General features: G+C 42.0%; 1 protein-coding gene across 1 annotated transcript; it reads left to right on the forward strand.

Annotated features, from left to right (window-relative positions):
- The first annotated feature begins 510 nt into the window (after nucleotides 1-510).
- Nucleotides 511-26,524, forward strand: IDO1 (indoleamine 2,3-dioxygenase 1). Its single transcript, NM_001242724.1, is given in 10 exon segments — nucleotides 511-609; nucleotides 3,958-4,053; nucleotides 4,162-4,281; nucleotides 9,228-9,346; nucleotides 12,371-12,385; nucleotides 15,179-15,278; nucleotides 17,685-17,802; nucleotides 21,316-21,367; nucleotides 24,979-25,127; nucleotides 26,157-26,524. Coding segments are annotated over 10 exon segments (1,236 nt in total).
- The last annotated feature ends 784 nt before the right edge of the window (nucleotides 26,525-27,308 follow it).

The raw sequence follows: 27,308 nt of genomic DNA on the forward strand, positions 1-27,308 counted from the left end.
CTTTCAGGGGTTAAGTGTATATGGAAATTTTAAGTGAAATTTTGGTTTAGTCAAGGTCAATAGAAGGTCAAGCTAGAAGAAAAGGCATAATTTAATTTCTGAACAATTAGTCCCTTAACATTCAGATTGGAATTCATAAGTATCTTTGTCTATGCTAAGTAAACAATATATTTTACAGTGTTATTTATCTAATCTGTCAAGATCTAGTCATAGAGAAGTGGCAAATAAGAGAGTAATAAATAAATGAACCCAATCTGTGGTTTCATTTATCCTGAAAATTGTAAACAAAGAGAAGTAAAAATGAAACCAATTAGCTGTTTAATCAAGAAATTTCTGATTTAAATTTTTTGGCAAACTACTTCCACCCCTTCCTCCTCCCCCCATCCCATGACCCGCCCCAGTAGATTTCTGGGTTTTAATGACAGGATATAGCAGCCATTCCCAATAAATAGTTGTTCCATCCTGTATGCAGAGTAGGTCTCCAGGGCATCTAGAAGCTGCACTAGAGCCATGGCACTAAAAGAGAAGTCTCACCTAGAAAATCCAAGGAGTATCCTGGAAAAATTCCATGTGTCAGAAGAATTCGGCTTTGTCCTGTCAGACCCATTGGTAAGATGTAAAATTCTTTTTACCACCCGGCAAAATCTTTTTCCTTGCTTTGCTTTATTTTAACTAATAATATCAAAAATACTTTTAGAATTATAGTAACCCTAGCTAGGGCATAGGATGCTGAACTAGAAGTCAAATTGTACAGAAGAGATCTTTAATTGTGAAGCTGTGAGCAAGTCACTTACCTTGAACTTGTGTTCCTTGACTTTGAAATGGAAATCAAAACAGTCTAGAAATATTATTTTTAAATGGGACTTTTAATGGCATTTGGAAATAGTGGAAATTTGATGAAGAAAATTCTCTTGTGCAGAGCACTCAAACATAAAACTTAAAAATTTACCTGTATAAGTGGTTTCTGGGAGTATTCACATGTTGGATTAAGATAATCTAGTGTCACAGTGTAAAGGATTTTGACTATAAAGATCACAAAATTTTAGTGGTCAGAATAATGACATTGCATTGCATGTCCCTCATTATCTGGGCTCACTCTTACCAGATCAAGGGGATTATAAGGAATACACCTATCATTTGATAGGATAAGATATGGAACTTTTTAAAATAGTTTGAATTACTTATTGTTTCAGACAAATAAGATTCCCAACCCAACCCAACAAATCCAAATATACAAGAGTTCTTGCTCCAGATTAATTGTAATTTTTCTGAAAGTTCTGTTGAAAAAGCACATCCACTTTGCTTCTTGCCTGAGGTTCTCTTACTCTAATTCTCTACATAAGTCAGAGCAAAAGTAATGTGATGTGCATTACGATAATAAATGCAGCTTCCAATAACAGAATAAAGCTTTTTTTAACCAAAAGTTCTAGTAAAATCAGATTAATTGAGCTATTAAAAAACTTCCTTTTTTTAGGTGTTGCTATTTTGGAAAAGAAAACTCCATCACAGAGACAGAGTTGGCTTCTCTTAGACCGTCAGACCACATGTTATCATTTGTTGAGGCTAGCATATGGCTCAGGGGTGCAGCTTCTTAACCCAAATGAAGTGGTGAAATGACCTATTATCTATAGTCAAATAATCCAAACAGAGAATACAGGCAGTCTTAAAGTAATCTATTTAACTTGAATGATCTAATTTGGCTAACTATGCAATAACACTCTTCCCCTTTGAATCTACCAACCATCCCTGTCTTTATAGTCCCCAAATAATTTCCACTGCCCTTGGTCAAGTCAACTGAACAACCACCCTTTGCATTTATGTATATCTCAATATATAATTCCCAAGGGTATGTGTTCTACATTTACACATTTTACATTAATTTATTCATTTTTCCATATTCCTGTTCCTGGCAAACGTATCTATATTTTCCCCCCTGGTTACTGTGTGACCTTAGGCAAGTCACTTTACTTCTCTGTGCCTCATTTTCCTCAACTGTAAAATCAGGATTAAATGCTCTGTCCTCTCTCCTACTTAGACTGTGAGCCCCATGTGGGACGGAGACTGAATCTGACCAAATTAACTTTTATCTACCTCAGCACTTAGAATGGTGTTTGACACATAGTAAATACCTAACAAATACCATAAGGAAAAAAATACACCACAAATATAGTCAGCGTAAGGTGATAGGAGAAGTTAATGTAGGAGAAGTGAGGGTTCTGGCAGCCATGGTCAAAAGCCAGATAGTTGGCAACTCCACACTTTGACCAGTCACTAAGGGCACTTCAGCCATGCTCTTAGATCTCATTTGTATCCAGAAGGAATTTTAAGGAAACAAACTTATCATGCTCCCACATGTCCTTTCCTACGTTTCTCTTCACATCCCTCTCTCTGGGATCAAGATGGAGAAATTCTTACTCAGGATTTTGAAGACTCCCCCGGCAGTAATTCCCTGCCAATGTATAGCTGATCCTTCTTTTAGAAGATGATGCTATTGGTGGTGAGTGTGACAAAAATTATGACTGACATTCCTTTCCTCAATGTGTGCATGGAGAAGTAGTTTCTTTGCTCTGTGTGCTCTCCAAAAATGGGTGTTCTGCTTTTCTACCTGGTATTTGGCACCTTGATCTTTGGAATCCCCACAGCACTTAGGTTTATATGCATAATTTATTTATTTTTGTTAATGCCTGTCTCCTTCTCTAGACTGTAAGCTCATTTTGGGCATAGAATGTGTCTGTCAACTCTGTTATATTGTACTCTCCAAAATATTTAGTTCAGTGCTTGGAACACAGTAAGCGCTCAATGAATACAGTTGATGGGTTGATCTTGAAGCTTCCATGTAGGGGTAAAAAGCCCTTGCTCTGCTGCTGCCCAAACGGCTGGTCTGCTGTGATGGTCTCCAAACGTCCACTGTAATGCTGCATTATTTGCGGCTATGCTTCACTATTTGTTTAATTCACTTATTCTGCCCACCTTGCTTGTGTGTGTCCCCCAGAAGGTCCCCCTAGAGCAGCTGCTGGGGAATTCTGCAGTTAGCCATTCTTCTATCAGGCCCACCCAGTGAAGCTGTATTGCAGTGAGCATGATGTTGAGCTGATGGCTGATGGCATTCCAACACCTCATTGTGGTAATCTTGTTCTGCCTTTGGGTCAGGGGCTGCTGGTTACATTCAGGGTCTTTCCCAGGGCCTATGTCAGTCAGTGAGTCAGTTGTATTTTTTGAGCGCTTACTGTGTGCAGAGTATAATATAACAGTAAATAGACAAATTCCCTGCCCCCAACGAGCTTTTACAGTCTTGATAATGTCATAACAATGGCACCCTACCAGAATAAAATTTTATGGTTTTGTAGATTCCTCACAGTTCTTCAATTTCAAGGGGATTTTGCCTGTAATAGAATAAAGGGGCATGGCTTTGTGAGAAATCTCATTTTTAAGGAAGGAGTGAAGATGGAAGTGGCCACAATTAGTAAAATGTGGATCCATTTCTTTGACTGTGATAGTCCTCCAGCCTCACAGGACTTATGTAACTAGGCTTATGCTCTATTGTTTACCCTATCTGTAATTTATTTTCATGTTTTTCTCCCCATGTTAGATCCTTTTTTTAAAATGGTATTTGGGTTTTTTTGTTGTTTTTTTACAATATTTGTTAAGCACATACTGTGTGCCAGGCACTGTTCTAAGCACTAGGGTAGCTACAAGATAATCGGGTTGGACACAGTCCTTGTCCCACATAGGGCTCAAAGTCTTAATCCCCATTTTACAGGAGAGGGAACTGAGGCACAGGGAAGTGAAGTGATTTGTCCAAGGTCACCCAGCAGACAAGTGGCAGAGTTGGAAATTTCCAGTCCCATGCTCTATCCATTAGCCCACACTGCTTTTCAATGATTGATGCTTAATACAGTGCTCTGCAAAGATAGTTTTCAACAGAAAACATTGATCGATTGATTGATTGATTTCAAGGTTGAATTACCTGAGTATTATGCCCCCTGGATGAAAATTGCAACGGAGCTCACCTCTCTGATCGAGACCAAACAGCTTCATGCCGAAGTCCAAAAGGTTCGGAATTCATAACATGCTACTTTCTCATTTTTCATTTTACAACACACAGAATTCCTTGGTCTCTGTTTTGTGCTCTGAGGATTAATTGTTTTTTTATTTTCTCAGCTGCCCTTGCTCACTATCGATCAGCTCCAGGGACATCGGGAGCTGCGCCTTGCACACCTGGCACTGGGGTTTATCACCATGGGATATGTGTGGCAAGAAGGAGACAAAAATGCTGCCAAGGTTTCGTGACTTTCTCTTCTTCCCTGTCTTTCTCCATACATTAACATCAAATCCCAAGTGATGAAGTAGCATGGCCTAATGGATAGAGCATGGGCCTGGGAGTCACAAGGACCTGGCTCTTCTCTTGGCTTGACCATTTCTCTGCTGCGTGACCTCAGGCAAGTCACTTAACTTATGTGGGCTTTGTTACCTCATATTTTAAAATGGAGACTGAGAACATGAGCCCCATGTGAGGCAGGGACCGTGCCTTAATAAATTTGCTTGTATCTACCCCAGTGCCTAGTACAGGGCATGCCATATAGTAAGCACATTATTATATTATGATACTTGTTAACTGCTTACTATGTCCCAAACATTGTTCTAAGAGCTGGGGAAGATACAAATTAATCAGGTTGGACACAGTTCCTTTCACCCATGGGGCTCATTCTTTTAACCTCCATTTTACAGATGAGGTAACTGAGGCCCAGAGAAGTAAATGACTTTCCCAAGGTTACACTGGAGACACGTGGCAGAGTGGGGATTATAACCCAGGAACTACTGACTCTCACACCCATCCTCTATCCACTAAGTCACACAGCTTCTCAAGTGCCACAAACATATGCATGAAGAGGGAGTCCTGACTCTAATTTTACAGTGAGCAGAATACCAGGAAAAACACAATCCAGGCCTAGGAAAAGGAGTCCCAATGAGCCAGTCTGTCCAACAACTTTGGGATCCTCCTTCTCCTCTCCATTTTCCCCCAACCCCAACCGAACCCCTGGTTTGGAAAACACCGCTCAGTCCTTCGGCTCCTCTGAACTGAAGTCTGGGAGCAGGCCTGTGTGTGGGAGGGGTAGAACACACAGAATCTCATGGCGTGCTGTATGGATTAGTTCTGCTGGCGATATTCCCAGCTACTTGAGTTGTCTTTCTGGAAGGAAGGGAAGAATCAGGAAGGAACTAATTCTGAATCTATGGCTGACTTGCTTGGCACAGAGTAAGTGATTAATACCATTATCATTATTATTACTATTGGTCCTTGTACAAAATACATAGGGCAATGGAGGAAACCCAAATAATAATAATTATGGTAGCTGTTAACCTCTTACTGTGTGCCAAACACTATCTTAATCACTGGGATAGATGCAAGTTAAGCAGGTTGGACACAGTCCCTGTCCCACATGGGACTTCCACTCTCAATCCCCAATTTAGAGATGAGATAACTGAGGCCCAGAGACGTTTTGTGACTGAACCAAAGTCACTCAGAAAACGTGCAGAGCCGGGATTAGAACCCAGGAACCTCTGACTCTCAGGCTTATGCTCTATCCACTAAGCCACACTGCTTCCAACACAAAGTGATTTTTGTTGTTTTACTCAGAGAAAGTTCTGAGGTGGGGAAAAGGGAAATGTGGGGAAGATGATAGCTATCGTAATAATGGTGGCAATCGGCCTCTTTAGAAGACTTTATCTTCAAATATCTGCAATTTTATCATAATACATGGTTTCACTATGTGATACTGTTAGAACTTTGTTTGGGAATTTGGGGACACTTTCAGCAACCCCAGTTGCTCAGATACAGTGTGTGCTGAAGCAGAGGGAGAAACATATTTGTGCAGTGGGGGGAGAAATGGTTGTGAACCTGAAACCATGCCCTTGGGCTTTGAACAAATGAGAACCACAGCACAAGTGTAAAGCTACAGCACAATTGTGTGTGTGTGAGTACTACAGCACAAACAGGAGTATGAAAGCACAAGCGTGAGTCCTACAGCACAAAAGAAGTGGCATGGCCTCATCAGTAGAACATGGGCCTGAGACTCAGAAGGATCTGGGTTCTGGTCCTGGCTCTGACACTTGTCTGCCATGTGATCTTGGGCAAGTCACTTAACTTTTCTGTGCCTCAGTTATCTGTGAAATGGGGATTAAGACACTGAGTGTCCTACCTGATTAGCTTGTACCTACCTCAGTGTTTAATATTGTGCCTGGAACATAGTAAGTGCTTAACAAATGCCATTAAAAATTAAGTTTTCCTGAACCCCGGAGATACAAAAGAACTGGCTGTGCACCAAAAAAACACATAAATTCCAATTTTTAGCCAGTTAACAATATCTGTTGGGTGTCCATTGTAGGTAGAGGAGTGCATTTAGAGAAGTTTTCTCCTCGCAATTGTCATTCCTCCCAAGCTAACTCTTCCACTTCCAAACCCTGCTTTCCTCTGGCCTTTCTTCATTCCTGCCACTGTCTCCCACTTCAAATCAGCTGGACCACAACTCTCCCCATATCCCTAAGTCCTACTGAAATCCCATCTTTTCCAAGTAGCTATTCCCCATCTTCCAAAGTTATGTCCATCCTATAACTGCCTTTGGCACTTATGCACATTAACAATTTAGTTCAATATACACTAATTTATCCATTGATCCTTCTGTGTTAATCCTGCCACAGCCTGTGTATATAGCTTATGTCTGTCAGTCCTTCTTTTCACTGAATGTTTCTTGAGTTCAGGGTCTATGTCTCCTTCTGAATTGTACTTGCCCAAGAGCTTAGTACAATGCTCTGCATACAGATGCTCAACACTAAAAATATATTGTTTGGTGTTTATCATTTTTATTTTACCCAAAGGTTTTCACATAAATTGCCTAAATTTTTCCTCATAACATCCCTGTGAGGTAGTGAGAGGTAACTATTATTCCCATTTTAAAGATGAGGAAACAGAGAAGCAGTGTGACTTCATAGAAAGAGCAAGGGCCTGGGAGTCAAAGGACCTGGGTTTTAATCCCGCTCTGCCAATTGCTTGCTGTGTTACCTTTGGCAAATCACTTAACTTCTCTGTGTCTCAGTTTCCTCATCTGTAAAATGAGTAATCAATACCTATTCTGCTGCCGACTTAAGCCTTTGAGCCCCATGTGGGACCTGATTATCTTATACCTACCCCAACTCTTAAAACACTGCTTGGCACATAGTAAGCACTTGCCACAAACATTATTATCAATATTATTAATGATAATAATAATAATAATAATCAGGCCAGACGTGGTTCACTGAGTTGCCTTGTTCACCCAGCTATCACAGGAAAAGAGCCAGAGTTAGATTTGTGTCTCAACTTCCAGCCCCCTTGATTGATTCATTATTCAAAGTTAGAATAAGATACAGTGCTCTGCCCCGAAGAGCTCATAGTCCACTTGCAAAGAATATCATCCTCTCTGAGACACAGAAAATGGGAGTAAGTTGTCCATGGCCCTTCTAGTAATTCTTTCATTGCTGAAATTAGAATGCCTGTCTGAGCTCAGATTTGCTGAGTTGAATTAAGTGCCTCTCCCGGTCTTAGTCCTGGCATTCATACCTGTCTTTTAGGTAAATTGAGGGTGAACTAATAGCAGGTAATAAAGTTAATTATAAGGATAATCAATGTTACCCTCATTTAACCTTTTGACCTTTTCACAAAACCACGGAAAATACAAATTTCTCTGCTTTTGCCATAGGCACTAAAGTTTTCACCACAGAAATATTCAATTTCCAGTGGTTTACATTGTTTAATGAGGTCCAAATGTGTATATAAGTCAATGGATATGATGTTTGTAGTCAAACACTGTGTGGGTTTTGAAGTGATTTGCCCCATGGCAGTCAGTGGGAGCTCTGGTTTGGGCTCTTTGTTAATGACTCTGTAGCACATTGACATAAAAACATTATGGTTAGGAAGGATTATTTTATAATCTAGAATTGCAAACCAACTTTTCTTTTACTGTCTCTCTGCCCCTCTTCCCTCTATTTCCCAGCTCTCTTTGATTTTCACTATCTTTTGCTTTCCTGCTATCTTTATCACCCAATAGATTACCTCTAAAACATAAATCCTTGTTGCTACTCCCCAGTGACAGCAACTGGTTGAATATAAACTAAAAAAAAAGATTGCAGTGAGTAGGCAATCAATCAATCATTCAGTGGTAATTCCGGGAACTCTTTCGGTGTTTGAGTACTTTAAAGCCCTTGATGAGGAGTTTTTGTTTGATGGCAAGGTGGATGGGCAACCACTGGAATTTCTTGAGGAGTGGGGAAACATGCCCTGATTGGTTTTGCAGAAAAAATGATCCGAGAAGCAGAGTGAAGTATGAAATGGAGTGGAGAGAGACAGGAGGCAGGGAGGTACTTGCTCACATCCTTCCTCTGACCTGGACTTATTCCCACTTCATATCTGACAGACAACCACTACTCCTCCTCCCATAATTTCTAAAGTCATATTCCCTCCAAGAAATCTTTCCTGACTAACCTTTCATTTCCTCACCAATTTGCTTTCTCTTCTGTGTGCCTATGCACTTGGGTACCCTCGGTGCCCCCTAAGCTCTTTAATACTCACCTCAGTCCCCCCAAAACATTTATACACTTATTCTCTATTCTGCTGCTTTCCATATCTCTTTTTTTCTGGCATTGGTTAAGTGCTTACTATGTGTTAAACACTCTTCTAAGCGCTGGAATAGATGCAAGAGAATTAGGTTGGACACAGTTCCTATTGCGCATAGAGCCCACAGTCTAAGTAGGAGGGAGAACTGAGGCACAGAGAAGTTAAGTGATTTTCCCAAGGTCACACAGCAAGAATTTGGCAAAACTGGGATTAGAATCCAGGTACTCTGACTCCCGGACCCATGCTGCTTCTCTACAGGAATGTCTGCCCCCCACTAGACTCTAAGCTCCTTGAAGGCAGTGATCCTGTCAACCAACTCTGTTGTATTCTCCTAAATTCTTAGTACAGTACTCTACACACAGTAAGCAGTCAATAAATACTATTGATTGAAGAGATGTTTTTGGTGAGAAGATGAGGTGTACTGCAGTGACACAGGGAGGGAATATTTTACTTTATTTTCAGCTCTACTAGCAGGAATCGAAGCATTTTAATGTTGTGTCCTCATTTTGACACCTATGAAACTGAAGTAAATACAGCCACTTCTAAAGTCCATATTCCCTTCTTGCGTTCCAAATAGATTTTGCCAAAAAAAATTGCCGTCCCTTTCTGTCAAATCTCTGAGAAACTCGACTTGCCTCCAGTGCTGGTGTATGCAGACTGTATTTTGGCAAACTGGAAGAAAAAGGATCCCAATAGGTAAGTAGAACTTACTACTTGCTTCAACTCTGTGACCAACTGGCACCATACGGCCAGCTGAAGCATTGGTGATGGAAGGAGTAGTCGGGCAAGTAGAGGTCTCTAAACTTACTGCAATCAAAACTTACTGCAATCAAACTGAGCAGGGAAGGGATTGGGAACAGGTGAATGGGTTAAGGAGTTTGGGGAGGCATAAGGTGGACCAGGAAATACTGCCAATCAGTTTGTATGAAACTGTAAAAGCCCGAGAAACCTGGACCCTACTGATGGCAGCACTCACTTACTGCAGTCTCTGGCACTGCAGTTTCCATGAATTGTCATTGGATCATTAGCTCATTAAATCTACATCACCCCAAAGATGCTAAAAGGAAGTGGCAGTGGACAGATGCTTGTCAGAGGGAAGGGTTTTTGCAGAAATAGTTGGGTTCTTTGCCTACCAGAATGCAGCAGAATATTGGATTCCAGCTAAACTTTGCTAGCACATTCCAGTTTTTTGCACTGGGGGAAGAACTCTTAATAATAATATTAATAATAATGATAATAGCAATAATAATAATAGTGTTATTTGTGAAGTACTTTCTATATGTCAAGCACTGTGCTAAATGCTGGGGTAGATAAGTAGGTTAGACACAATTCCTGTCCCATATGGGACTCACAGTGTAATGGGGAGGGAAAACAGATGAAGAAACTAAGGCCCAGATAAGTTCAGTATGTCACACAACACAACAGGTAATAATTATAATGATAATGGTATTTGTGAAACTCTTACTATGTGTCAAGCACTGTTCTAAGCACTGGGGTAGATACAAAGTAATCAGATTGTCCCTCATGGGGTTTACAATCTAAATCCCTATTTTACAGATGAGGTAACTGAGGCACAGAGAAGTTAAGTGACTTTCCTAAAGTTGAACAGAAGACAAATGGCAGACCTGGGATTAGAATCCATGTCCTCTGACTTCCAAGCCTGTGTTCTTGCCATTAGGCCATGTTGCCTCTAGGCCATGTTGCTTTTAAATGGAAGAACTGGAATTAGAACCTAGGTCTTCTAACTGCCAGCCCTGTGCTCCTTCCACTAGGTTACACTGCTTTCTGGCGTGCTTCCTTTAGATCCACTTTGACTGGACATAATCCATGCATTTGGTCACATTCAGCATTTCAAAAATAAGTAACAGGTGAAATCCAAAAGTACAGTGAGTTGTTAGTTGTTTCATCTGGGAGAAAGCAGTCTGTCTCCTTCCCTAATATGTAGTTCAGTAACTGGTGCCTCAAATTTTGAGATAAAGAAGCCTATAAGGTTACCTAGTCCAACTTGCCCAGCCAGGTAAAGCCAGTGAACCAGGACAGGCTGCTGACTACTGGCAGATTGGCTCTCCAAGCAGGTTGTAGCACACGCTGTCTGTTGTCCTCAAACAATCTGCAGTATCTACTGACCACTTACTGTCTGCAGTGCACTGTATTAAGTGCTTAAAGTTTCATGAAATGGTCCACCAGCCTGGGACAGCCCCAAGGCCTTTGTTAAGAACAACTGTTTCTTTTCCCTACCTCCCTTTCCTCCTAAATCTGGTCACCTACTGTCTAATGGTGCAATTGGCCAAGTTAAAATAAAAAGTGTTTGAAATGTATAGGTGTGTCCAACGCTTTAAGATTTCCTGTATTCATTTGAGAAACTTAGAAATCTTCATTCAAAGTGGGGGAACTCATTCATCCACTCATGCTTCAATCAGAGAATCCCCATGGGCCTAGATGGGCTTGGTTCTCCCTAGCAGGTCAGCCTTCTGTGGGGGCCCCTGCTGCTAGGGATATTAGGGAGTTCCTGAGCATTCTGGTGGCCTGGGACCATTTCCTCATTTTAGAGATGAGGTAACTGAGGCATGGAGAAGTGAAATGACTTGCCCAAAGTCACACAGCCAACACGTGCTGGAACCTGGATTCAACTGTATTTATTGAGCACTTGTTGTGTGCAGAATGTCATACTAAGTGGCTGGAAGAGTACAATACAAAAGAGTTGATAGACATGATCCCTGCCCACACTGATCTAACAGTCTAGAGATGTCATTCTGACTCCCAGGCCTGTGCTCTATCCACTAGACCATGCTGCTTTTTGGAAACCCAATTCTGAGGGTCTTGGAAACTCAGTTCTGAGGGCCTCGCTCAGTCACACAAAAGTTGCCCACCCCTCAGGACTTGCACTATTAGAAGCACAGGAGAAGCTGGTGGCAGGATGACTCTTCCTATAAAGATGGCAAATATATATTAAATGCTTACTAAGTGCCAGGCACTGTACTAGGCACTGGGGTAGATACAAGATATTCGGGTTGGACATAGTCCATGCCCCACATAGGGCTCACAGTCTTAATCCCCATTTCATAAATGAGATAACTGAGGCACTTGCCCAGGGTCACACTGCAAACAAGTGGCAGAGCTGAGAATATAACCCAGGTCCTCTGACTCCCAGGCCTGTGCTCTTTCTACTAGGCCAGGTTGCTTCTCATCACTTTATGGACAACAACCAAATATTTGTAAATGTCCTCTGATGAATCAATCAATCAATCTGTTACAAAACTTCTGAATGTGTGGAATGTAGCCAGAAGTACCTCCTTCTGAGCAGAAGCCAGCACATAATGAACCCTCAGGACTTCCAGAAGTTAACCGTAGTGATATCGGGAATCACTCCGGCTACCAAAATAATAGTTGTCTGTACCTTTCTAATCTTAATTCCCCATATTCCCCTACAGCATTTACTTAAGTTCTCAGCTTCTATTGGTGGAATAGTTCTGTTTAAGGGAATAGCTCCGTTGTTTTATCAAGTTTCCCAAGCAATAGGATGCTTGGTTTGTTGGGCAAGTTCTTAATTCAATCTATTGCAGTTGTTTTCCATCTCATTCTTGAGTTCAATCACTAACCTTGAATCTGAAGCTAATTTTGATGTATACTATGAGCAATCTTATTTTCCTTGTTAAAAATATATTCTATTTTCTTTTTCTTTCCCACTCAATTTTTCTTCCCACTGGATATTTATTGAAGACCTATGGATTTAGAGTAAGTACCATCTTAAAAAAAATTTCTCTAAGAACTCTTTGAGGGTTTATGTCGAGGAATCACTACATATCACATGCTAGTACACATCTCTAAATCTATAAAGCAATAAGAGGGTTGTCACAAAGGAACCGTTTCTGACTCTTCTCTTTTTCTGCTCTTCTCCACCAGAGGGCAGGGACTTAGACCTCTGCCCTGTGTGGTGAAGTAGTCTCTCACCACCCTCAATACCTTTCCTCTGCGTGGTGGAAGTTTCTGCCCCCTTCTCTCATTTCCTTGCAATAAAATCTCCCCTCTTTTTTCTTCCCACATCTTCTCCTTCACTGTTACCACTATCACCTTCTCTGCTATTTATTTTTACCTTGTATGTGTGTTTGTGTGTGTGAAAAGGAGAGTAGTAGCATTTATTGAGTTTTCACTTGATGAGGTGCACTTTACTAGGTACTTGGGAAGTACAGGATAACAAAGTGACATGATCCCTGCTCAAAAAGAGCTGACTCTCTAATAGGGCAGAAAAGGCCTTCTAAAATGGCTTCTCCAGGAAGCCTTCTCTGAATGACTTCTCATCTTCCCACACTATTAACCCTCCCTTCTTCCTCATCTATGTACTTGGGCCTGTATCTCTTAAGAACTTTGATACTCACCCAACCCCTAGCCCCACAGCACTTATGAACACATGTTAATATTCCGCTCCTTCTCTTTCTGGTAATTTATTTTAATGTCAGTCACCCCCACTAGATTGTATGGTCCTTGAGGTCAGGGATCATGTCTACAAACTCAAAATGTATTCCCCTAAGGTTTTAATACAGTACTCTATAAATAATGATTGATTGCTTTAAACATAAAGATATTTACAATTAGAATGGTCAAAATAAATGAATTGTGTAGGCATATATACATGAATGCAAAGGAGGGTGTAAAGAAGTTTGTAATTGCTGGAGTTGGCTGAAAGGGGAATTATGGTTCAGGGTGATGGGGAATTAATTGGGGAAAATTTGTTGGAAGAGATGGGAGGGGAACATGCTCCTCACAACATAGCGGAAAAGCTGTCCTGTAGCATCACTACCCAGCAGACCTTTGTTCTGGTAGCCACTAAAATTTTACCTCCCACAGTAGCCAGACATTTTCCAGGATTCATGCAGGACCTGTCCATTGTGTTTCCTCAGTCAGAAGCCTTCATCACTGATGACAGAGCTCTAAAAGGCAAAATTTCCTCACTTGAAGAGTCTCTCCTGGGTCTGTGACTAGAAGCCAGATTCATTCATTCATTCAATCATATTTATTGAACACTTATTGTATGCAGAGCACTGTTAAGCATTTGGGAGAATACAGTACAACAATAAACAGACACATTCCCTGCCCACAATGAGCTTACAGTCTGGATGGGGGAGACAGACATTAATCTAAATAAATAAATTACAGACATGTAAATAAGTGCTGTGGGGTGGTGGGGGGGTGAATAAAGGGAGCAAGTCAGGGTGACACAGAAGGGAGTGGGAGAAGAGGAAAGTAGGTGCTTAGTCAGGGAAGGCCTCCTGGAGGAGAGGTCTCCTGCATCCCATAGCTCTGCTCTTTCCACTGCACCAACAACAGGGCTAAATCGACCAAGCAATCATATTTGTCGAGTGCTTACTTTGTGCAGAGCATTGTATTAAGCACTTGGGAGACTACAATATAACAAAGTTGGTAGACATGTTTCCTAAAATGTAGTAGCTAAGAGAGGCTTACAGTTGGTATTTTGACTGTTAGAATGATCACAGAAAGATCAGAGGTAAGGGTTTTTTCCTTTCTTTTTTTGGTAATTAGTAAGTCCTTACTATGTGCCAGGCACCTTATTAAACACTGGGTTAGATACAAGCAAGTCAGGTTGGACACAGTCCATGTCCCACATGGGCCTCACAGTATTAATCCCTATTTTACAGATGAGGTAACTGAGGCACAGAGAAGTGAAGTTGTTTGCCAAAGATCATGCAGCCCACAAGTAGTGGAGCTGGGATTAGAACCCATGTCCTTTTGAACCAGGCCTGTGCTCTTTCCACTAGGCCATGCAGCTTTTCAAATACTAATCCTAAAGAGGACATTTATGAAGCAGCCCCATCTAGACTGTCAGCTGCTTGTGGAAGGGAACTTATCTGCCAACTCTTTTACATTGTACTCAGCACATAGTAAGCACTCAATAAATATGATTGATTCATTGACTCTGGTGCCTTCAAGATGGAAATGAAGAGCAATGTGTCTATAGGCATGAGTATTACTGAACACAAGATGAATTGAAAGAAGGAAACACAGGGTAGGCACTTCTTTCAAAGTAGAGGGTGGGAAGAGAAGGAGACGTTTAAAGGAAAAGAGTGTTTGCATCAAGTGAGGTAAATATAGGGGAAGGTAAATGAGGAAACCAAGAGGACTAAGATGAAAAATAGGTGAAGGATTTGCATAGAGGCACAAATCTTAGAAGTGAAATGAATAATAGAATTTGTGGTGAGGGGCTGGGGGAGAGAGAAAACAATGTGGTGTAATAAAGGATGAGAACCTGGTGAATAGGGAACTCCTGTGAATATAAACAAGGCTATAATATAAAGACCTATTACCATGTTGCCATCTCAATTGCTTGGAATGGAATCTATAGCTCCACTCCTTGGACTATAATGTGTCAAAATATAGAGGCTAACTGCACCTCTTCCTTTGCCCAGTTTCTGATGTGAGTAAAAAGCGCAACTATTATTTGCCTGTGGTTACTTGAGTCTCTTTCATTAATTGCTCCAATTATGAATTAACTATGAAAATTTCTCTTTTAAGAAATTTGGATACTATCGTTTCACTCCCTGGAGGGGACAACAGTAAAGCATTTTTCCTGGTTTCTTTACTTGTTGAACTAGCAGCTGCTTCTGCAGTCAAGGTAAGGGAGTTCTAGAGAGAGGATATTTTGGAACATGAATATTAAAAATGGAGAAATGATTTTGAAATTCATAATTAATGCCAACTAAGGTCTAATTCAAGTTAACATTTGGTACTGTAGCTTTTTTGGCCTCAATCAATGGTATTTTTAAGCTCCTTCTGTGTGCAGAGCATTGTACAATATGAACAAAATGTCCATAGCTCACTCTTTCAGCATATCGACACAGGAAGTCTGACCAACTGGAACACCCTCCATTTTCATAGCCAGCATCAATTATTTTTCTCACCTTCACAGCCTTAACAAAGGCACATTCATTCATTCATTCAATAGTATTTATTGAGTGCTTACTATGTGCAGAGCACTGTACTAAGCGCTTGGAATGTACATCTCCTCCAAGAGGCTTTCCCTGACTAAGTTCTCATTTTCTCCTTTCCCATTCCTTCCTATGTTGCCCTGACTTGCTCCCTTTATTCACCACTCCCTTTATTTACCACTCCCTTTACTCACCAGTCCCACAGCACTTATGTATATATCAGTAATTTATTTATAATAAGAAGAATTCTGATTTTTTTAAGTGCTTACTAAGTGCCAGACACTGTACTAAGCACTGGATGGATACAAATAAATCAGGTTGGACACAGTTCTTAATCCACAAGGGGCTAACAGTTTCAATCCCCATTTTAAAGATGAGGCAACTGAGGCACTGAAAAGTTAAGTGACTTGCCCAAGGTCACACAGCAGACAAGTGGCAGAGCCGGGATAAGAATCCATGACCTTCTACCTCCCAGGCCCATGCTCTATCCATTATACCCTGCTGTTTCAAATACTATATTATTTATTCATATTAATGTTTGTCTTCCCCTCTAGATTGTAAGCTTATTGTGGGCAGAGAATGTGTCTGTTATATTGTATTCTCCCAAGCATTTAGTTAAGTGCTGTGCATACACTGAGAGTTCAATAAATATAATTGATTGGTCAACTACATTTATAGAGCCCAATTAGAAACTCCACAGTGCAACTAAGGGCTGGAATAGTATCCTTTTGTGAACTCAACAGAAGTGTAAAGACTTGCTTCTGAGTCTGTTATACTCAGCATCTGCAGGAAAAATTCTCTGTCTGGTGCTAGAAGGCAAGGCGTTCTGAGCCCCTGCATAGGAGTCCTCAGACTAGGGAGACTGAGAAAACCAACAAGGGAGGAGGAGAAAGCTAACCAGGAGTGATCCTTTAAAAATATAAAATGATGATAACTACAGCTACATAAAACTATAGATAAATTCATGGTGTAACACCAAAAGTCTGTACCTGATTTCCTTGTAACAACCCAGTGCTTAGTACAGTGCCTGGCATATAGTAAGCATCTTTACAATAGCACAATTATCATTATCATTACTAGGTCCGTTTTTTGGGTCACTTTATTCTGGGTTTCTCAAGCATTTAGTACAGTGCCTCACACCAATGGGTGCACAATAAATGCTATTACCGCTAATCAATCAATTATATTTAGTGCTTAGTGTGTGCAGATCACTGAACTAAGTGCTTGGGAGAGTAAAGTATAACAGAATTGGGGGACATGTTCCTTGCCCACAAGGAGCTTGCAAGAAATAATCTAGAGGATTACTACTTTGTGCAGAGCCCTTAATTTAGGAAGAGTACAAACTAAGAAAAAGTATGGTCTCTGCCCTTAATGAGTTTGCAACCCAAGTGCAACAGACAAATTAGACAAAAGTGAAGTGGCAGAGCAAAAACCCTAAACTTGCTGACAATAAATTGGTGTGCGTGTATATCGTATATAAGTATAGAATTTAAAATCTGTATCCAGGCAAAAGATTTATAGAGCTATTCATTAGTTGGAGCAGATGAACAATGAAGGAAGCAAAGGGTTAATCTGGGCAGATTTATGTTGGAAGTTGAGTTTGGGGCAGAAGTGAGACCACTGTGAATTTTTCCAAATTTATGTGCAGATAAAACAAAGCTGGGTCAAGGAGGAGTAGTCAAGCCATAAAGTCCTGATCTTAGGGAAGATGTGAAGCAGCGCGGTTTAGTGGATAGAGCAATGGTTTGGGAGTCAGAAGGAACTGGGTTCTAACCCCGACTCTGCCACGTGTCTGTTGTTTGACCTTGGGCAAGTCACTTAACTTATCTATACCTGTTTCCTCGTCTGTAAAATGGGGATTAAGAGTGTGAGGCCCATGTGGGACAGGAACTGTGTCCAACCTGATTAATTTGTATCTACCCCAGTACTTAGAACAGTGCTTGGTACATAATAAGTGCTTAACAAGTACCATTATTTATGTGGGAATCCCTGTTTACACAATCTTTCAGGCAAGGCTTTCTAGGAGATTTTCTGCCATGACCATGGTTCAGTGTTAGAGAAATCTGAATGCATTCATTTGTGTTTCCTTCAAGGTGATTCCTGTTATAATGGATGCATTATCTCGTGAGGATGCTTCCTCTTTGCAAATTGCACTGCATGAACTGACTTCTTCTGTGCAGAAAACCCAGGATGCTTTCACCCTCATTCATGGTATGTAACATATTTAGTGCTGCATTAGACACTATTGGTCCCAAACCAACCTGAATTAAATTACTGGATTATTTTAAAACTCTCCCAAAAGCATCCCCCAAACCTACAGGGAAGACACATGTTTAATTGTAGCCTATAATGGAATTGAAATTAAATCTTAAATCCAGTAACTATGATCTTGATTCTCCAGCAATTTGAAGCCCATCCTAATCCAGATAAATAATTAACCTGATAATCTGTGTCTGTGACAGTGTGGGAATTTCAGGGTTCCAGAACCTAAGTGGGTGTCCCACGGACTGCCATCCACTCTCTCCAGCCCTTGCTACTTCTGGAGTGGAACAAGGAGGTTCTGGGGTTTTAGGCATAGATTCCTGGGACCTAGAATCTTCCAAGGTCATGACCCTGGTGCTGCAAGTGACCCAGCAGGTATTCCCATTGCTCATAAAGGTGGCACAAGTAGGGAAATGTGATACAGGGTGTCTTGGGTTACTGTGGGTGTAGGGTTACCTGGGCTTTGGAATAAATCCTGGTTTTTGGAATTGCTGCTTTTTCTGATTGATCAGCATGGGATCCCCAGAAATCCAGCACCCAGAGACGCTTGCACCCTCACCACTCTCCTTGGGCCCCACTTTTTTGAATTATATTTGTTAAAGGCTTACTATATGCCGGGCACTGTACTAAGTGCTAGGGTACAAACAAGCTAATCAGGTTGGACACAGTCCATGTACCACATGGGGCTCACAGTCTTAATCCCAAAATGAGATAACTGAAGCACAGCAAAGTTAAGTGACTTGCCCAGGGTCACACAGCAGACAAGTGGCAGAGCCAGGGTTAAACTCAGGTCTAACTGCCAGGCCTGTGCTCTTTTCACTAGGCCATGGTGCTTCTCGAGGTCGCAGTGCTACCAGGAGAATCTGGGTGGAACCAGATATAATGGTCTGAGTATCTAGATTGCTGGAGCCCCTGTGCATAGAAATACTTACTTCTACTGTGATTCTAATATACATATGCTGATGAAATGGCATATGATTACTGAAGGTGACTTCTTGATTCTCTCCACTGTTGCCATTACTTGAAATAACAACTCGGCCCCTTACAGGGCTTTTCAGAGTGCTCATGCAGGGACATCCGGTAAATCAACTGAGTCGGTTTGAACTTTTCCTTGGAGTCTCTAATCTACTCTGCAGAGAAAGTTGGGGAATGACAGCATTCTTCGGTTGCAATTCTTAAGTTACGCAAATCCTGAAGTTGGAAACTGCCTTTTAAAGTTCTTTCATTTCTAGAAATGACTGTAAAAAATTAGCTCCAGGTATCCAGATTTTGCCTTTCAAGAATGCAAAAGCACTCCATCTAGTCTGAATTTTTTTCCCGATCTCCCTCAGCCCAGTGCTAGGCTCATGGTAAGCACTTAATAAATGGCATAATTAATTAAGAGAAACTTGCATATTAGCAACATTTCCAGAGCCTGTCCCCTTGTTGCTAATTCAGTCATTGTATTTTTAAAAATATTTCATTAGAGATTTGGAAGAGCCTCAAAAGTTCATCTGGTCCAGACCCCAACACCAGAAAGATGAGTAACTAAACCATCCAAGACAGACAGTTGTTTGTTCTCTTCTTAAAGATCCCTAGGAGTGGAAACTCCACAAGTAGCCTAATTAACCTAGTTTTCAATGTTTACTAATTGCAGTGGTCCAAAAGCTTTCTCTTATGTCTAACCAAAATTCTTCCTGTTTAATTTTAAGCCATGGTATCTATGTTTTATTGAATTTATAGAGTTACTGTAGATTTTTTCTTCCACCTTTAAGAATACTACTTTTCACTTGAGCCTATCAAATTTCATCTGTGGTTGTGGATCCAATGATCAAGATTACTTTGGATTGGATTCCTGCCTTTCGTGACATTACCATTTTCACATAATAATAATAATAATAATGGTATTTGTTAAGTGCTTACTAGGTGCTGAGCACTGTTCTAAGTGCTGGGTTAGAAACAAGGTTATCAGATTGTCCCACGTGGGACTCACAGTTCTTAAAATCCCCATTTTACAGATGAGGTAACTGAGGCTCAGAGAAGTGAAGTGACTTGCCCAAAGTCACGCAGCTGACAATTGGCACAGCCGGGATTAGAACCCATGACCTCTGATTCCCAAGCCCAGGCTATTGCCACTAAGCCACACTGCTGCAGATTGGATGAGCAAGTTCTCTAGGTCATCATTAGAGACATTGAATATCCCTAAAAAACACCCCCTAATGTGTTCTGCCCAGGGTGAACACCAAGCCAGTGATTTAAAAACAAAACAAAACAAAACAAAAAAAATCCTTCTGGGTTGGTAGTTTATTGTAGGTTTCTTTCGTGACATTAAAGCCTCTTTTCAGCTTTCACTTAACCTGACACTCTCTACCCACTGATCTCAGAATGGCTTAGTGAATAAAGCACGGGCCTGGGAGTCAGAAATACCTGAGTTATAATCCCCGCTCTGCCACATATCTGCTTTGTGACTTTGGGCAAGTCACTTCACTTCTCTATACCTCAGTTACCTCATCTGTTAAATGGGGATAAGAGTGTGAGCCCCATGTGGGACAGGGACTGTGTCCAACCTGATTAACTTGTATCTATTCCATGATTTAGAACAGTACTTAGCATATAGTAAGTGCTTAACAAATACCATAATTATTATTATCTCCCCTTTTGTGGGTCACTGATCACATATAGCTATCCTTCATGTATAAGGCAAAGACACTTCCTTTTTCCCTATCATTCCCAAGCAGCCAATACTCTTATAATTCAGCACTTATCCTGAGGGCATCCTATCATATCTCAGCTAATTACATTCTGTAGGGGGACCTGATTTGTTTTACAAAAATTCCTCTTATTTTGTTTCCATTCTCCTTGAATTTACCTACAAATATTTCAAGCACTCATTAATTATCTTGTCTGTTTTCCTTATAAGCTCAGCCATTTTCCAAGGCTATTCTAGGTTCAGGCTTCTACCCAGATGACTGAAATTTTTCATTAGCTTTGGGCTTTAAAGCTGACCTACCCCTGATGGACCTTTGGGATAGCAGGGCATAAAAAATGTGAGTGTATTCAAAGCCAAAAGAGGAGTTAGAGGTTTAGGGAATTTTCCTTGTTGGAAATTGGTGAACGAACTGGTGAAATCCTAGAAAATTCTACTTTATTTCCATTTCAAGGAGCAGGAAAAGTGGTTTGCAATAAACAGAATTGTACAAAATTTGTCGGTCTTTCATTTGGGAGTTAGCAGAAGTCAAGGAGAGGGAAGGAAATAGTGATGAAAGAACAGGAGAGGGGTCTATCCTGCTGCTCCTCCATTCTTAAAGTGGAACCTGATAAGACGGGTATCTTCAAAGGGTTGGAAGAAATGTCCAGTGGCAAAGGCTCACTGACCCAGTCAGCAGGATGCTCAGGCTACCTCCTTGTTCCTTAAGACTCTTGAAATAATCTTTTTCTATCTTCCAGTGGAACTTGTTAATGAAACACTGTATCTTTCCACAGACCATGTAGACTCAACATGTTATTATGAAACACTACGCATCTTCTTGTCTGGGTATGTATTATCTTCCAGCTGCATTTCTCTTTTTATTCAGTGCCTACACAAACTGTCAAAAGGAAATCCACCTGTATTGAGCTCAGATCTGTGGTTCTAAACTCACTGGTGGTTCAATATATGTAAAGCACACTGATTTATTCTTACAAAAATTAACTTGCTTTTTATGATTTTAGAGGCTCAGGGAGACAGGCCTTTTTTCATATCCATACTCATCATCTGGAGGCTGGTGTGGATGTAATACTATATTTTTCATGTAGAGTTTTTGTTTTTCTAAAGTGTTCTCCTCTCACTCACCTTTTATCCTGGCAATATTTCTGTGAGGTAGGAATAGACAAGTATTATTAGTCCCATTTTACAAATGAGGAAACTGAGGCAAGGACAGTTACGTGACTTGCTCAAATCTTCCCAACAGGCTAGGGGCAGCAGTGAGACTAGAACTCAGGTCTCATAGGAAGTGAGAATCCAGTAGATTTTGCTACCCAGGGCATGGGACCTTAAATCACCATTTTCAAAGAGGCCAGTGATTGGTAGAGCAAGTCAAGTTGATCCTTGATATAGGATTTCTTCCATAGCAACTCATGCCTCATTCTTCCGTTCATCTTTCTCTATACAAAAGGCCATGCTGGCTGGGAACAGCACATGCTTTCTAAACCAGGTTTATTCATGTACATCTCATCACAAGCACAGATATTCAGGATTGTTTTCCTTCTCTCATCTTTCTCCACATCACGGTGGGAAGATGACATCCTCTAATTGGACTCCAGACTGTCCTGTGACTAAGTTATTATTTTTAGTGGGCAGCATGGTATAGTGGATAGAGCACGGGCCTGGGAATCAGAAGTTCATGAGTTCTAATCCTGGCTCTGCCACTTGTCTGCTGTGTGACCTCGGGCAAGTCACTTCACTTCTCCAGTCTCAGTTCCCTTATCTGAAAAATGGGGATTGAGGCTGTAAGCCCCACATGGGATAGGGACTGTGTCCAATCCAATTTGCTTGTATCCACCCCAGCACTTAGTACAGTGCCTAGTACATAGTAAGCACTCCCCCTCCACCTGCGCCTTGGACCCCATTCCCTCTCACCTTATTAAAACCATCGCCCCTGCCCTCCTCCCTTCCTTAACTTCTATTTTTAACCACTCAATCTCCAATGGCTCCTTCCTCTCTGCCTTCAAACATGCCCATGTCTCCCCCATCCTAAAAAAACCCGCTCTTGACCCCACTTCCCCCTCCAGTTATCGCCCTATCTCCCTACTACCCTTCCTTTCCAAAATCCTAGAATGAGTCATCTACAATCGATGCTTAGAATTCCTTAACTCCCATTCTCTCCTGGACCCCCTCCAATCTGGCTTCCGTCCCCTCCACTGTACCGAGACCGCTCTCTCTAAGGTCACCCATGACCTCCTTCTTGCCAAATCCAATGACTCCTACTCCATTCTAATCCTCCTTGACCTCTCTGCTGCCTTTGACACTGTCGACCATCCCCTCCTCCTCCATACCTTATCTCACCTTGGCTTCACGGACTCCGTCCTCTCCTGGTTCTCCTCTTACCTCTCTGGCCGGTCATTCTCGGTCTCCTTCGCTGGAGCCTCCTCCCCCTCCCATCCTTTAACTGTTGGAGTTCCTCAAGGGTCAGTTCTTGGCCCTCTTCTGTTCTCCATTTACACTCACTCCCTCGGTGAACTCATTCGCTCTCACGGCTTTGACTACCATCTCTACACAGATGACACGCAGATCTACATCTCCGCCCCTGTCCTCTCCCCCTCCCTTCAGGCTCGCATCTCCTCTTGCCTCCGGGACATCTCCACCTGGATGTCGGCCCGCCACCTAAAACTCAACATGAGCAAGACTGAGCTCCTCATCTTCCCTCCCAAACCCGGTCCTCTCCCAGACTTCTCTATCACCGTGGATGGCACGACCATCCTTCCCGTCCCGCAGGCCCGCAATCTCGGTGTCATCCTTGACTCGTCCCTCTCGTTCACCCCACACATCCTATCCGTTACCAAGACCTGCCGGTTTCACCTCTACAATATCGCCAAGATCCGCCCTTTCCTCTCCACCCAAACGGCTACCTTACTGCTACGGGCTCTCGTTATATCCTGGCTAGACTACTGTGTCAGCCTTCTCTCTGACCTCCCTTCCTCCTCTCTCTCCCCGCTCCAGTCTATTCTTCACTCCGCTACCCGGCTCATCTTCCTGCAGAAACGATCTGGGCATGTCACTCCCCTTCTTAAACAACTCTAGTGGTTGCCTATCAACCTCCGCTCCAAACAAAAACTCCTCACTCTAGGCTTCAAGGCTCTACATCACCTTGCCCCTTCCTACCTCTCCTCCCTTCTCTCTTTCTACCGCCCACCCCGCACGCTCTGCTCCTCTGCTGCCCACCTCCTCACCGTCCCTCGGTCTCGCCTATCCCGCCGTCAACCCCTGGGCCACGTCCTCCCGCGGTCCTGGAACGCCCTCCCTCCTCACCTCCGCCAAACTGATTCTCTTCCCCTCTTTGAAACCCTACTTAAAACTCACCTCCTCCAAGAGGCCTTCCCAGACTGAGCTCCTCTTCTCCCTCTACTCCCTCCTCCCTCTACCACCCCCCCTTCACCTCTCCGCAGCTAAACCCTCTTTTCCCCCCTTTCCTTCTGCTCCTCCCCCTCTCCCTTCCCATCCCCTCAGTACTATACTCGTCCGCTCAACTGTATATGTTTTCATTACCCTATTTATTTTGTTAAGAAATGTACATCGCCTTGATTCTATTTAGTTGCCATTGTTTTTACGAGATGTTCTTCCCCTTAACTCTATTTATTGCCATTGTTCTTGTCTGTCCGTCTCCCCGATTAGATTGTAAGCCCGTCAAATGGCAGGGACTGTCTCTATCTGTTGCCGACTTGTTCATTCCAAGCGCTTAGTACAGTGCTCTGCACATAGTAAGCGCTCAATAAATACTATTGAATGAATGAATGAATGAACAGATGTCGTAATTATTATTATTATTGTCATATGCCTATTTTGGCAAGAATCCCAGTGGTCAATTCCTCTATAGACTTTTTCCCCCATTAACCGACAATCAAAATTCCTTGTTTGTGGGACCTCCACTTACTTATAAAGGTCAGAGCAAGAGACAGATGGAGACTGTACTTGAAGGAGGTCTCAGAAGGTGAGAGACAGATCCTACAAAACAGAAACGAAGAGCCAGAGACTGGCTGACAGATGAAAATGGGAACCTGTCAAAAAGGGAATGCAGACTTCTTTTTTTGGCTTGGGCTTTTCCTCCAGCAATTTCTATCATAGGTTCTTTTCCTTCTTCTAGCACTTGAGAAGGATGGAGGAAATTATTAAGTAGTCTCAGCTACCGAAGTGTTTGGGTATAATTACTAAGATTGTGATTTTAATAGAAATTTTTGTCAGTGGTAAATAGCGGACCTATTCTGTTTGATTTTGGAGCTAAAGGGTCCATAATAGCTCAAAAAAAAAGGATTCATCTTCCCTTTTCTCAGTTAATTTATTTACTTCTCCTTCTCTCCTACATACAATGACTTGAACAAGATAATTTTTTCAAAGATAGAAAAGAGCACTTTTAATATGTAAAACTTTTCCTCGCCTGTTCTGTAATATAGTTGGAAGGACAATCCCCTGTTGCCAGATGGTCTTCTGTATGAAGGGGTATGGAAGACACCCAAAGAGTTTTCCGGTGGCAGTGCAGCACAGAGCACCATCATTCAGTGCTTTGATTTGCTGTTGGGAATCCAGCACAGCTCCAGAGATGGTGAGTGGGGCAAGGAGGGGGTTTGGACTCAAATGATTGCTGTGTCCAGCATGAAAACATGATTAAATTGCAAAACCCAGGCTCACTAAAAGGAAAAAATAATGCCATCTCCCCTACCTTGATGGAGAAGCTGTGGAATTTGAAGGAATCAGAAGTTCTGAGAAGCAGCATGACTTAGTGGATAAAGCTTGGGACTGGGAGTCAGATGGACCTGGGTCCTAATCCCAGTTCTGCCACTTTTCTGCTCTGTGACCTTGGGCGAGGCACTTAATTTTTTGTGCCTCAGTTACCTCATCTGTAAAATGGGGATTAAAACTTTAAGTCCAATGTGGGACAAGGACTGTGCCCAACCTGACTAGCTTGGATCTACCCCAGAGCTTAATACATTGCCTGGCATATAGTAAGCCCTTAACAAATATCATAAAAAAAGGTCCAGATGCATAAGGAGGGCAAAACTGCTGAGACAGCTCTCTCTCCCTCACTAGCACAGGCCCATAACAGTGGCACAGGCCTACACAAATGGGGAGACATTACAAAGGGAGGGGCTGGTATTTCTCCTGGGTTGAGAGCTGAAAGAAGCAGGGAGGGATACAAGTGGTAAATGGTTCTAACTGCAAGATCTTGGAGGCAGGGATGGTGTCTACCAGTTCTATTGTATTGAACTCTCCCAGGTGCTCTGAACAGTGCTCTGCACACAGTAAGTGCTCAATAAATTCCATTGGTTGATTGGAATAGCTGTAAACAGCAGGGGTTGCAATTTGCTGTCAGCCATAATGAGTTAGCAGGCTAGAAGGGAGAAGTGGCTGAACTCCTCAAGGCCTCCTGCATCTCTGCTTCTCCAAGGCCACTGAAGCAGTAGTGGCTCTCCAGTTCTTGAGTGAGGTTAGACAGCTCTCCCTGGCCTTGGGTGATCTCAGATGACACTTGTAAGTACCAACTGACCCCATGCTCACCTGCTCTACTCTTAGCTGGGCAACTTTCTTTTCAGGATTCATTGGCCTCATCTGCTCCACCTTTTCCCTGTTTCAGAGGCTGCTGCCAACTTTCTCAAGAGAATGAGGGACTACATGCCTCCAGCTCACAGGGACTTTCTTCAGTTGGTTGCCTCCGGACCCACCGTCCGCCCATTTGTCCTTTCAAAGGGTGACCCGGATCTGCAAAAGGCTTTTGACAAGTGCGTATCTGCTCTTGTGGCACTCAGGAACTACCACCTTAAAGTGGTGGCCAAGTACATTGTATGGCCGGGACAGAAGCTGCAGCGTGAAGAGAACCAGAAGGAGGGGCTGCAGAAGGAATTGGTGGCTTTAGAGGAGAAGGGAACTGGGGGCACAGGATTCATGCAGTTTCTCAAAACAGTCAGGGATTCAACTAGGAAATCCCTCCTAAAGGAGTATTAACATTGTGTGGAATGTTTAATAGGTAACCCAGTAAGGAAATAACAAATCAGAAGCAAAAAGGTGATTCATTTGCTATTATTGAGATTTGTTGTTGGCACTATTCTTTCTCCTCTCTTCGCTTGCTCTATACTTTACAAAGACCAAAATCACAGCATTGATCAGATTTATATCCCAAATTAGGCCCCTCCCTGGAGCATGTATGCAGCTGGTTCTCACTTCCTCTTCTCCAGGAAAGCAGCTGGAAAGGGAAGAAGTTGTTTTTCTAGATCATAATTTCAAGTATGGAATGACAGAGTGAAAGCTCCATACACTCTCCGACTTGGTAGGTGCTGAGTAGTAGTAGCGGAGAGGAGTTTACACTAGTTTAAAAGTTGTCTATCTCCAAGAAATGAAAAGGAAAAAAAATACAGCTCCTCTCAACCTTCTGTGGGATTTCACTAAACATTTGTGACAGCTGACTGCAAAAATGGGCTGAGGAAGGAAGGAAAACTCTAAATCCTTTTTTAGACCTGTACTCCTGCTGCAGCTAGTGACTTTTGGTTCAGGGCTATTTATCATAGCACCAGATTGAAAACTTTATGAATTTAAAGGATAGGGGAGGAGTTGCTTAAGTAAACCATCTCATTTTTTGAATCTATCCCTTTTGATGATTTTCATCTTCATTCTCATATAAAGTGTTTAGTGATTTTATAAAATGTGTGTCTGTGCCTAGAACCTACTGGAAGTGATAAAATCCAGAATCAGACACATACGTTTTGCCAATAGGCTGGGCTGGCTGAACACA

The sequence above is a fragment of the Ornithorhynchus anatinus genome, chromosome 5, assembly GCF_004115215.2.
Source record: "Ornithorhynchus anatinus isolate Pmale09 chromosome 5, mOrnAna1.pri.v4, whole genome shotgun sequence".
NCBI classification, from domain to species: Eukaryota; Metazoa; Chordata; class Mammalia; order Monotremata; family Ornithorhynchidae; genus Ornithorhynchus; species Ornithorhynchus anatinus.